At 47.0% G+C, this 12,219-nt stretch overlaps 1 protein-coding gene across 1 annotated transcript in view; it reads left to right on the forward strand.

The window, feature by feature from the left end:
- SPG11 (SPG11 vesicle trafficking associated, spatacsin) overlaps nucleotides 1–12,219 on the forward strand; it is a 63,689-nt gene that overhangs the window by 6,672 nt on the left and 44,798 nt on the right. The window contains exons 6-18 of the mRNA XM_056865730.1: nucleotides 361–809; nucleotides 991–1,136; nucleotides 1,820–1,952; nucleotides 2,274–2,429; nucleotides 2,942–3,120; nucleotides 3,382–3,558; nucleotides 4,811–4,882; nucleotides 5,218–5,342; nucleotides 8,333–8,505; nucleotides 8,820–9,018; nucleotides 9,143–9,346; nucleotides 10,303–10,409; nucleotides 11,783–11,928. Of these exons, the coding sequence (XP_056721708.1) occupies nucleotides 361–809; nucleotides 991–1,136; nucleotides 1,820–1,952; nucleotides 2,274–2,429; nucleotides 2,942–3,120; nucleotides 3,382–3,558; nucleotides 4,811–4,882; nucleotides 5,218–5,342; nucleotides 8,333–8,505; nucleotides 8,820–9,018; nucleotides 9,143–9,346; nucleotides 10,303–10,409; nucleotides 11,783–11,928 (2,266 nt within the window). The remainder of the gene's footprint in view (nucleotides 1–360; nucleotides 810–990; nucleotides 1,137–1,819; nucleotides 1,953–2,273; nucleotides 2,430–2,941; nucleotides 3,121–3,381; nucleotides 3,559–4,810; nucleotides 4,883–5,217; nucleotides 5,343–8,332; nucleotides 8,506–8,819; nucleotides 9,019–9,142; nucleotides 9,347–10,302; nucleotides 10,410–11,782; nucleotides 11,929–12,219) is intronic.

The raw sequence follows: 12,219 nt of genomic DNA on the forward strand, positions 1-12,219 counted from the left end.
GGATGAAGAGTGGAATTCTTGATCAGTATGCTAGTTTTCTTGGTAATTTTGCAGGTTGGATCCCGTTTTAGTTTTTTGTATGTGGCAGGGTCCAGAAGTTCCTCAATCTTCTTTTTGTTTTCTTCTGTTTTCATGATCACCGTGGCATTGCCTTTGTCAGCTGGTAGAATAATGATTTCTGGATCTGCATTGAGGGTCTTGATGGTGTTTCTCTCCTTGCGTGTTATATTGCTAGCATATAATAAGAAAACGACTTGGAAGCACAGAGCAAAACGTTTATCTTTGTGTTATGATCCTGCTTAGCTTCTCTTAAACTTTTATGGCATTAAAAAGATGGAATAATTTTCCTCCCTTTCCTAGGTCCTGGAAGGCACACTTAATTTCATTATATGAAACAACCAAAAGAGTTTACTCTCCGAATTTGGTAGCTGATGCTTACTTACCTTGGTATCAATACTGCCTACGTCTGGGGCACCATGACTGTAAGATCCATGAAGCTTCTGATACCTCCCTTCTTCAAGATGTTGCTTATGTCTTTTCAAATGCAAGAAGGAAAGATCATAAAGAATCAAAGGAAAGAGATAGACGGTGGAGGAACCTGAATCAACGAGGGCTGGAAGACTGTGTGAAAACTGAATGTAAATCTGTGACAGGTTTTAGTGCATTATTCGCTGTCTCAAGTGAGAGCGAAGGACTGACTCTGATTCTTTGGGATTTGGAGACTCAAGATATTGTGCGTTCTCACATGGGCAAAAATTCCTTCTTTGTGGAATGCAGCGAAGAGGAGCAGTTGTGTCTCGTTCTTTCAGGTGAGCATCAGTAGTGCAACTGAAAGCCAAAGTTTTCCCTTCTAGAAGCTGACTTTCAAGGCAAAAGAAAGCTTAGTTCTTAAGTGCTAGAAATAATTAGAGGAGGTTGTACTGCCTTTCATAACCATAAAGCACCCCGTGTGTTGACAGCAACTCATCTTTCTTTTACTTGAACCTTTAGAGCCTGGACTCTCCTTGGTTCTGTTTGGCTTAACTCAAGAGGAATTCTTGAATAGGCTGATAATCCATGGTCGTGCCGGCACTGTGGATTCTCTTTGCCGTCTCAACGGATGGGGAAGATGTTCTATTCCCATACATGCCTTAGAGGTAAAGAAAACAGCATGATCATTGAGCTGCTATACCATTGGTGGGGCCCTATTCTAGCTCTCTGGAGGGGTGGTGCCAAGGCAGCCTCTAAACCCCTGCAACCGGCTCTTTCAAGATCTGGCTCCCCCACCCTCCCAAGGAAGCAGGGACTGGGCCTCTGAGCCTCCTGCCTGAGGGCTGTCACTTGTCTTGCTGCCTTTTGCATTTCCTGTGAATAGGCTGAAGTTCTGCCTATTCACAGGGCAGCATGGAATTGTGTGTGTTTTGGTTGCTCTGTATCTCCATCTGGAGGGTGAGAGGAGCTGTGCAACTAGACACAGTTGTGCATCCAGACCTAACGACAAACCACAGTTAACCAGCCAGGTGCAAACTGTGGCTTGGAGTCCCAATTTAGCGCCCACGAGCAAACCACGGTTTGGGCAGCCTGCATTCAAGCATTACAGTAAACCGGCATGACCTTTTGTGAGTCTGATGGATGCATCTGAGGAATTGAGCTCTGACTCACAAAAGCTTATGCCAGAATAGTTTTCATTGGTATGCCCCTGGATTCCAGTTTTATGTCACTGCTTGTAAACCCATCTGGGATTAAACCAAACCATGGCTAGCGTTACATTGGAATGCAATAATTAACAACAATCCTTAGCAAAGCTGTACCTGTTAACAGCTGCTTTCCTTTCTTTTAGGCTGGCTTGGAGAACCGGCAGCTAGACACTGTGGATTTTTTTTTAAAGAACAAGGAGAATCTTTTCAGTGTCTCTCCAACTTGTTCCTTAGAAGAGCAGACTTCAGATATCACATCAGATTTTTACTTGAAGAGTAAGTAAAATGACTTGGATGTACAAACAGGCAAAGTTTTGCTAAGTATAGTAGACCCGGGAGCGATAGGCTGTAGTGCTCATCTGCTTGGGAATAGCACCTCCCTGCCTGTGTCAAGGTAAGTGGGGACTTCATGTGGCCCAGAAGACACTGCAGATGAGCTGGCTTGGGAGAGGTTCCTTGGGGTAGCATCGTGACCCTTGTTTTCAGAGGACACCGTAGTGAAGATGGAAGTAAACTGCATTTCTGTTCTGCAGATATATGTTGGGCATATGAGGTGACCTGTCAGTCTGTCTGTTTGTTTTACATTTTCTCCTACAGGTGTTGAAGAACTGAGGCCAGCCTTGGACTTGCTTTGTTTGGCAATCCAAGAAAACGACTTGGAAGCACAGAGCAAACACTTCTCGGAGCAGCTGCTGAGCCTCACCTTGTCTTTCCTTAACAAACAACTCTGTGAGATTTTCGTCCACGTGGAAGGTGGGGCTGAGCACATGCCGTTCACCATATCATTAACTCCACTTGTGCCTGCGTTTCAGCTGAACTAACGCCCTCATCCTCCAAGGGCCGGCTGCTGCCATGCGGTTCCCCCACTGGAGAATGACATGGTCTCTTTGTCCATATCTGTTCTTTTCCACCAAAGAGTTCCTAGAGACAGACCTTCCTTTGCCTATTTGATGTGCGCAATAATCTTGAGAGACAGGCGGGGCTAAGAAAGGTGCAGCTAAAGAAGGATTTGAATCTCTGTCTCCCCACGACAACTTCAGCCCTCTTGTCGCTGGATGCGCCAGCAGAGTGGGGGTGTCACTGAATGGGTGAACCTAGATAGAATGGTTGTTAGGAGTGATGTTGCCCCATCCTGCCTTGGCGTGCCTGAGAGAGTGCTTGCACGCCATGCTCTGCCCACATGAGAGTTGGTAAAAGGGAGTGGATTGATTCTTTGTTGATTTGACGATTTGTCTGATTAAGTGTGTTCCTGATACTCTTCACAGAACTGGATGAACATCTGGATGGATGTGTGCATATTTTAACCAGCTACATCACTAAACTTAGGGCATTTATGATAAAGTTCCCTCGCAAGCAGTCCAGCATCCTAGGCACACCGTGCGATCTTGAGGAAGACGTGCCCCGAGTGCAGCAATGCCAGACATGGGAGCAGCTCAGCACAGAGGTAAACGGAGCCGGCCTCTCCGAAGGCTTCCTAAACTCGTTCATTATAAGAACAAAGCAAACAAACGAGGGCCACGTGTAGATCACGGTCCAGTTAAGCAGCTGGAAACCCGATTGATCAGGGTGCTTCCTCCGCAGTGGCTTGTTTTAACAAGTGCTGCTTTCCTGCTGCTCTCAAGAAGCACTTGATTTTTCAAGGAGTCTCTGAAAGCGGTTACTGCAGTGCAGGCATACTTTTTGTTTTTGTTTTTTGCCCTTTCAGCAAATTATTGCCAACGCTATTTTAAACAACAAACTGCCAGAAGCACAGACCTTTTTCCGGATGACTGGTAATCCTGCTCAGAAGCTAGAGGAGTTGACCTACATTGGGCTGGAGCTGGCCTGCAGAAGCCTTCAGAAGGGTGATGCCAAAGAGGCCTCCAAGCTCTTAACAAACATGGTGAGTCGGGGGTGGGGGGCAAACACCACAGTCAAGTCAACAAGGACAGCTTTGGTCTCTTTTGCAGATATACCCAACAAAGTGCTGTTTTGCTCCTTCAGATGCTAAAGCAGTGTGGTCACCGGGAATGTTTACATCAGAAAACCAGCAGATTAACCGTGATAAATAGCTTCATTTTCTCAATTCCCGCCATGTTTGGCATGATGGAAAAAGAAGCATGTAATGTAGCAGGGGTCCCCGACGTGGTGCCCCTGGGTGCCACGGCGCCCGCTGACACCTTTTCTGGCACCCACCAAGTGTTTTTAGGAAGTGGGTGGGGCCAAGTAGGGCTTTTGCCCAGCAAGGCGTCTGATTGGCTATTGGAGATTTGATAGGCTATGCAGATTTTTGAAAAATGTTGTTTTGGCAGCAGCTGCCACCACAGCCCAAGGATTTGCACTGTGCTACTGAAGTTCAGCTGCGGCAATCATTTTGTGGCTGGCTCTGCCTCCTGTGGCAGCCATTTTGTGGCAGCCATTTTGTTGCTGCGCCCACCATGCTGTGTCAGAATTCCAAATGTGCTCACAGGCTAAAAAGGTTGGGAACCCCTGTAATATTGGGGAAGTTAGTTTAGGGCCTGGGAAACCCAGGTTTGAATCCCCACTTGCGCCATGGAAACCTGCTGGGTGACCTTGGGCCTGTCACACTCAGCCCTGACCCTGTATTGTATTGGGATGGGAGACCCCAAAGGAATACCAGGAGTGTGACGCCGAGGCAGGCAGTGGCAAACCACCTCCGAACGTCTCTTGCCTTGAAAACTCTACGGGGTTGCCAGAAGTCAGCTGTGACTTGACAGCAAAAAAAAATGTCCTGGCAAAAGTTAAGCCCATTTGGCTGGCTGTGTATTAAAAACATCTTTGAATAATTCAGGGCTGGGCCTAAATTCCTTTGAAAATGTGCACCAGTTCTGATGCCTATAAGGGAAGTTGTCATGAACCTTCCTTTCTGTAAAGTCCCCTCTGTCAGAACTGGTATGTATTTTCCTTTTTGTGTTTTATCCTGTCCTTCCTCCAAAGAGCTCGGGACAGTGAACATAATCTCTCCCCCTCCTGTTTTATCTTCACAACAACCCTGTGAGGTGGGTTAGACGGAGTGCGTGCGACTGGCCCAAGGTCACCCACTGAGCTTCCATGGCACAGTGGGGATTCAAACCTGGGGCTCCCCAATGCTAGCCTGAAACTCTAACCACCACGCTGGCTCTTTTTCAAAGTAGGGGTTTGATGTAATGAAGCAGCTGCACAGAATATGTTTCTACACCAGTGACCAGCCTGTCCGTGACTTCTTGGTGAGTGAAGAAAGACTTCTTTTCTGTGGCTCTTTATATGTTCTGATTGCGCCCTCCCTGTATGTATTAATTTTTGCTCCACCCAAGTCCCAGGTTTGACTGAGCTTTTGCTTTTCTTTGGCATCAGTAGCAGAACTCTCTTTGTGGCAGCCTCGACCGGGTCAACAGGACCTGTGCTGCAGACGTAGTGTGTCCGCCCACCCCTTGGCCCCGTCAAGACTTTGCTCTTATTCCTGGTCATATTTGTGGTTGGATAACCCATCTCTCTTGAAAAGTTGTGTTTCTATGGGCTGTGGGGCTGGCATTGAAATGCTCATCGCAGTTTGACTCTCCAGGTGAAAGTGTTGCAAGAGGAAAATTACTTTTCTGAGGCGGAAAAGGAAATGATCGACTTTGTATACCAGGTGGAGAATGCTTACTCAGGAGCTTCCCAGGAGAATTCTGAGAACACCCAGTCCAGGTAATAAATCTTCAGCCACACTCCCCCCCTCAAAAAAAAAAAAAAAAAAACAAGGAGCAAGAGTGTGGGGGGCACAACAGTTCCATGCAGGGGTCTCCAGCCTTTTTGAGCTTGCGGGCATCAAGGTGGCCTCCACAGGAACATGAGTCAGCAGTGTGATGTGGTAGCTAAAAAGGCAAATGCGATCTTGGGCTGCATCAACAGTGTCCAGATCACGCGGAGTGATGGTATCGCTCTACTCTGGTTAGACCTCACCTAGAGGACTGTGTTCAGTTTTGGGCACCGCAATTTAAGAAAGATGTAGACAAGCTGGAATGTGGCCAGAGGAGGGCAACAAAGAAGGTGAGGGGTCTGGAGACCAAGTCCTATGAGGAAAGGTTGAAGGAGCTGGGTATGTTTAGCCTGAAGAGGAGAAGGCTGAGAGGGGCTATGATAACCATCTTCAAGTACTTGAAGGGCTGTCATATAGAGGATGGTGCCGAGTTGTTTTCTGTTGCCCCGGAAGGTCGGACCAGAACCAACAGGTTGAAATTAAATCAGAATAGTTTCCGTCAAGACATTAGGAAGAACTCAGTGGAGCGGTCTTCCTCGGGAGGTGGTGAGCTCTCCTTCCCTGGAGGTTTTTAAACAGAGGCTCGATGGCCATCTGTCAGCAATGCTGATTCTGTTACCTTAGGCAGATGATGAAAGAGAAGGCATCTTGGCCATCTTCTGGTCACTGGGTGTGTTTGTGGGGGGGCGGTAGTTGTGAGTTTCCTGCTTTGTGCAGGGGGTTGGACTAGATGACCCTGGTGGTCCCTTCCAACTCTATGATTCTATGATCTATTCTAGGAGGCAGAGCCAAGCATAAAATGTCAGGTATTAAGGTTATCTATGACTCTCATAGTAACTCTTCATCATGTAAGGGAGAAGCTCTGTTTAACAGGATGCCTGTTAACCTGCACAGCCAATCCGAAGCCCTGCTGGGCACAAGCCCCACCTAGAACACTGGGCAGATGCCATGGAGCCCTGGGCACCATGTTGGGGATCACTGGTCCAAGGCCTTAAATCCCTACCTGTGCTAGTGAATCAGAGGCGAGCCCTCATCCTGTTCAGCTGGAAGCTTTCCTTCTGCGGCAGTTGTGAGCCTGTGTTTCTCCTTACCAGCCAGCTGCTGGTTGTTTTCACCCTGGCCCCACTGTTCCTGCTACAGACCTCAAGCTTACGTTAATCAGCTTTGGCCGATACTCCATATATTGTCATGTATGCTTTGAAGTTTTGAACTCTGAAAAGATTGCATTAGAAACAAGCTAGTGGACTTGATCCTGATTCACTAGGGAAGAGCATATAAATGGGAAGCATTAATTGTTAATGGAAATAGACGTTTTAATAGTTTGGGGCTTAAAGACTCTCCTCTGAAGCCTTGGATGGATGCCAAGGGACAGCAGGAGATGGGAACTTTGATCAGTGGGTGCAAACGGGCCCCTTGAGGTTTACTGATCTCCAAAAGAAGGGTGGTTTTATGTCCTTTGATGAGCAGACAAGCTGCACCAGTAAAAAGCCCTTTATTTCAGTATTTTTAGTTGAGGCGAGGAATTCAGAACAACTAAGGTGTTCAGATCATTGAATGGAGTTGAAAAGACCTTGACTGGTCAAGGGTCTACTAGCTGAGATGTAGAATCATAGAGTTGGAAGGGTCCATAGAGGCCATCTAGTCCAACCCCCTGCTCAATGCAGGATCAGCCTAGAGCATCCCTGACAAGTGTTTGGCCAGCCGCTGCTTGAAGACTGCCAGTGAGGGGGAGCTCACCACCTCCCTAGGTAGCTGATTCCACTGTCAGACAACTTTTACTGTAAAATAAAATTCCTAATATCCAGGCGGTACCTTTCCTCCCGCAATTTAAACCCATTATTGCGAGTCCTATCCTCTGCTGCCAACAGGAACAGTTCCCTGCCCTCCTCTAGGTGACAATCCTTCAAATACTCAAAGAGAGCAATCATGTCCCCCCTCACGAAACATTCCCAACTCCCTCGGCCTTTCTTCGTAGGGCTTGGTCTCCCACTAGAAAAGTGGAGAAGAGCATTCCAGGAGGTGGCAAAAGTATTGCTTAGTATAGGGGACAGGGAAAACGGTTGGGAAATGTTTTATCGATGGAATTTGACATTATCTAAAATCTCAGGAGAATCCGAGTTGTGCTGGAAGAGCAATAAGGAGAAGGCGACTCTCTCCCACTGAGGGTAGTCCTGTACATTGGTACGAACATTTTGGAGCACGGTTTGTAGAGAAATAGAGATTATTTTGATTGATGCTTCAGACTTAATGCAAAAGGTTTATTTTTTGGGTGAAATCCCATCTAGAATAGGAAAACAGCAGGGAATTTTGCTTCGCCATTTGGTTATTGCGATTGGAGTGACTTTTGCCCAGAAAGGGAAGCAGCAGTCCACCCCATCTTTGAGGCAATGGTTGAATAAAGTTTGATCTGTGTGGATTATGAATAAGGTCACAATTTGTAAATACATGCAGATGCAGAAATCAGTTAGCTTCAGAATTTGTAGATGTTTGGTTCCTGTTTATTAAATATTGGAATTATAATGCATATTGCAAAGTGAAACAACACTTAATAGAGCATGTTTAGAGGCTGATGAGTTGTCTTTGATGAGTTAGGGGCAGCCACGGGAAGTCAATAAAGCATGTTAAAATAATTTTTCTACATTATATTTAAGAGAGGTTGATATGCAGTGTATCAGTTTGGAGTGAGTACTGGTTTATATATGATTTTATATTTATATTAAGTTTATCTAATTGAACCAAAAGTTTACATATTGTGATATATAGTGTGCTGTCTCACTGACGTCTATGACTGATATGTATCATCTGTATGTGTTACACAAAAGATCTTGATGTTGTACTGTCAGTTAAGTAAAATAAAAAGGTGGGGGGATAGGATAGGGGTAAGCCCCCCCCCCCCCAACTAACGGCCTTCATGGAGAGGTTTTGTTCTCACTTTCAGGGACTGGAGGAAGAAAAAGGATCCGTCTGCCCACACAGCTGCTTTGGATGTGCTAATGAACTGCAATCAAGACCGAGTTCATAATGGAGAGCACAGAGTTATGTTAAACTGGGCTCAGTCCTGGGATCCGGTCACGCGAGAGATTGTCCTTCTCCCCACCCGATCCCCAGAAGGCAAGCTTTTTGTTGTGCTGACGTAAATACATGGTATCCTGAGTGGTTTTGTGGTGTTTCAGGGCTGTGCTTTGGGCGTGGTGAGGCTTGGGGAAACAGGGAAAAGGAGTTTCATACTGGAGGGGCAGCCTTTGATCTTTGCGCATATTTTTTAAAGAAGTGGTAATTAGGTTTGGTCTTAATTGAGTTCTGCACCTTTTGTGGTCCTTGTATTAGTCATCCTTATCCAAGCCTGGTAGTTTTGATTCCCTGTTGATAGCATCCTGACCCTGTAGATGTGCATAGCTGTGACAGTCCATTTTCGTTAAACACAGAATTGAAGTCATGCAATCCAGAGGTTCTTTGGATGCATTTGTCATCCTGGCATGACTGGAGCAACATCAGTTCGTGGATTGCAGACTCTCAGTTGCAGGGCAGCAGCACAAAGTGGCCGGCACTGTCCACGGAGGCCCTTGACAGAAGTACCTTGTGCAGCTATTACATGAGAAACGAAATATTGGACAGCCTGGCTAGGTATGTGTTACCTGTTGGTAGATGATCCAGCCGCTAACAGGCTTTTCCATTGCAGTTTGTAATGCCACTGAAAGCATACAGCTACCTGCTCTGCATACAACTGTTGCTATCTTTTTCTTGATAGAAACGGGGTTTTTGCACCAGTAGAACTAGAAGATTTCAAGTGCCTTCTTCAAAGGCTGATTCATGCTGGAGGAGTGATGCAAAATCCGCAGCCCGTCTCAGAGTATTCATCCCCTGGGGGCTTTGATTTCCATGCCTGCTTTATCCTTTACTGTTTAGACCGTGGGCTGAACCATCTACTCTACACTTACTTAGATTGTTATCGGTAAGAATCTATATCAAAAACTAATGTCTGTGCAAGTATTGATCTCATAGAATCATAGAGTTGGAAGGGACCACCAGGGTCATCTAGTCCAACCCCCTGCACAATGCAGGAAACTCACAACTACCTCCCCCACATACCCCCAGTGCCCAGAAGATGGCCATGATGCCCCCCCTCTCATGAACTGCCCAAGTTCATAGAATCAGCATTGCTCATCAAGATCTCAGAAGCTGAGCAAAGTCAGCCCTAGTTAATACTTGGATGGGAGACTGCAAGGATGCCCAAGGTTGCTACACAGAGGCAGGCAATAGCAAACTACCCCTGTACGTCTCCTGCCTTAAGAACCCAATGGGGTTGCCATAATTAGCCTGCAACATGATAGCAAAAAAGAAGTAGTTGGTAAAAATAGCAACAGTGCAGCTTGATTTGTGAAGAAAAGCTCTTAAGGGATGTGTATTTTGCTGGATTCCGGCTCTGCAATGTAACCCGCAAATTACTTAGGAGAAACTGGAGGAGTTTAGGCAGACATTGTAGGAGTTTGGGCAGATATTTTAAAAACGGCCAGCACATTCCTGCCCTTCCTATTTGCTTTCTCTAGACTAAGCATGGCTTCCACCTTCAGCCTTTCTCCTTGGTCTTCCCACAAAGGCAGTAACTCCCCCGTTGTCCGCCATCCTCTGTCCCTCCTCCAAGGGAGACATTAACTTCTGTTTGAGGGCTATGGCTGAAGCCTGGTCTAATCACCAGAACAAAGGGAGAAAAGTCAAGCTGGATCATAGAGACCGGTAGAACTTATCCCTATCTCCCCCCCCCCCCCCCCCGCATCACTGTCTTCCCCACCCCAAGAAGGAGGCAGGTGTCTTCCTTACTCAGCAGCTGATTCCTGGGCCTGATTCTTTTTTTTGGGGGGGAGCATATTGTTATATGAAGCTAATAATGTGCTTTTGGTTTCTTTCCAGATTATTTTCTTCCAATTGTCCCATTTTGGGTGACCAGGCGCTGCATGAAGCTCATCCTTGGTTTGAGTTTCTCGTGCGGTGTCGAGACATCACCAGCAGCCCCGGAGGTAGGAGTCCCAGCTTGTGCACCTCTTCCAGACTGGGCAGCCAGAGCTGGACTGATAAGTGTGGCTCAGTGATTGCTCAGGGTGAGGTTGCGCTTCCCCAGGATCAGGTCCACAGCTTGGATTCTCCTGGATTTGGCCTTGTTCCTGGATGTCTCGGTGGTTGTGTCCAAGAGGATCTTTCACCAGCTGCAGCCGATGTGCTGCTGTGTCCCTTCCTGGTAAACAGGCCCCTCGCCCTTCCCTCAGGACCTCCAAATTAGAGCCCTGCTGCAGAGTACGTGGGGCTGGCTCTGAAATGTGTCCAGCAGCTACAGCTGTTCCACAGAGAGCATTCTCACCCCTAGCATCCCTCTCAATGTGGACTTTTGAGTCTGGCAGGTTGTTGTGCTGGACAGCTTTATTGGAGATATGTTGCTGCTGCGGCTCAGTATTTTGGGTTTGGGGTGGGTCTAAAGCAAGAAGTCGTGTTGACAATTTCAAGCCTGTAAAGTTGGCTGGGAAAGGTTTGGGGAAGGCAGAATGGGTTCGATTAATCTGGAAAACATGCAGGTTCACTATGACTCTTTGCAGTAGATTTTGTTGATAAAGGTATTTGCATCCATTAGATACCACACTGGGTTTGGATGCCTCAGGACACGTCCCTTTTTCAGGCAACATGAGGGAGTGGGTGGTGGCTGCACAGATTCAGGTGGTCTTGGAGGAGGAGATGGATTATCTGGACTCGGATTCAGGCATGGGTTTGTGACGGAAGCGCCTCGGCTGCCCTGACTGATGAGCTTTGCCCGGAGAGCAGCAGGACAGTGGCCTTCGGTGGTCACTCATAAATTCTGAGAAGCAGCGAGAATCCCGTGTTTGGTCCCAAACTGGTGTAGTGGTTAAGAGCCGTGATTTGGAGCGGTGGACTCTGATCTGGAGAACCGGGTTTGATTCCCCCACTCCTCCACGTGAAGTCTGCTGGGTGACCTTAGGCTAGTCACAGCTCTCTCAGCCCCACCTACCTCACAGGGTGTCTGTTGTGGGGAGGGGAAGGGAAGGTGATTGTAAGCCGGTTTGATTCTTCCTTAAGTGGTAGAGAAAGTCGGCATGTAAAAACCAACTCTTCTTCTTAAAAGAAATGTCTGTTGTCTGGCCAAAAATGGAGGTCATCCACTAGAACAACGGATGATCTTTCTGTCCCATATGCTGCCTTTTTACCTGACATTGGGACTCCGAGGAAACTAGGAGAAAATGATTATTATTTGTATTTTAACTGTTTCTTGTTTTCAACCACCTGGAGCCTAGTTGTTGGGCAGAAAGGCATTATGTGAATATTTTAAATAACAACACAGTTTGGAAGAGAAGGGTTTCGTTTTTTGTCCTTTCCCGCTGACTAGATGCAGAGATGATTTTTCAGGCTAGCCTGGCAAATGCCCAGATCTTGATTCCCAGCAACCAGGCCAGTGTGAGCACCATGCTTCTGGAAGGACGGACGCTGCTGGCCCTTGCCACCACAATGTATGCTCCTGGAGGTATTGACCAGGTGGGTTGAGAGAGCACTGTTCCTTTAGACTAGCAGAAAATGTCTGGGGGTTCACATCCACTTATTGGCCTCAACACAGCTAGAGCCTGTTCTTGGCTTCTTAGATGCAGATAAAGCCTTCGGCCAGATTCAAGTGACTTTCCGTGGCTGGTCAGTGAAATGATCCTTTTCCGTTTCCTTGCAAATATAATCAGCGGCTGCTTCTTTGCAGAAAAAGCCCCACCTGACGGCTGGCATGAGCCTCGTGTGTGTTTTTTGCTGCATCAGGCCCACCATGGCTACCCTTCCGGC

Source organism: Euleptes europaea, chromosome 20 (assembly GCF_029931775.1).
Source record: "Euleptes europaea isolate rEulEur1 chromosome 20, rEulEur1.hap1, whole genome shotgun sequence".
Lineage (NCBI taxonomy): Eukaryota > Metazoa > Chordata > Lepidosauria > Squamata > Sphaerodactylidae > Euleptes > Euleptes europaea.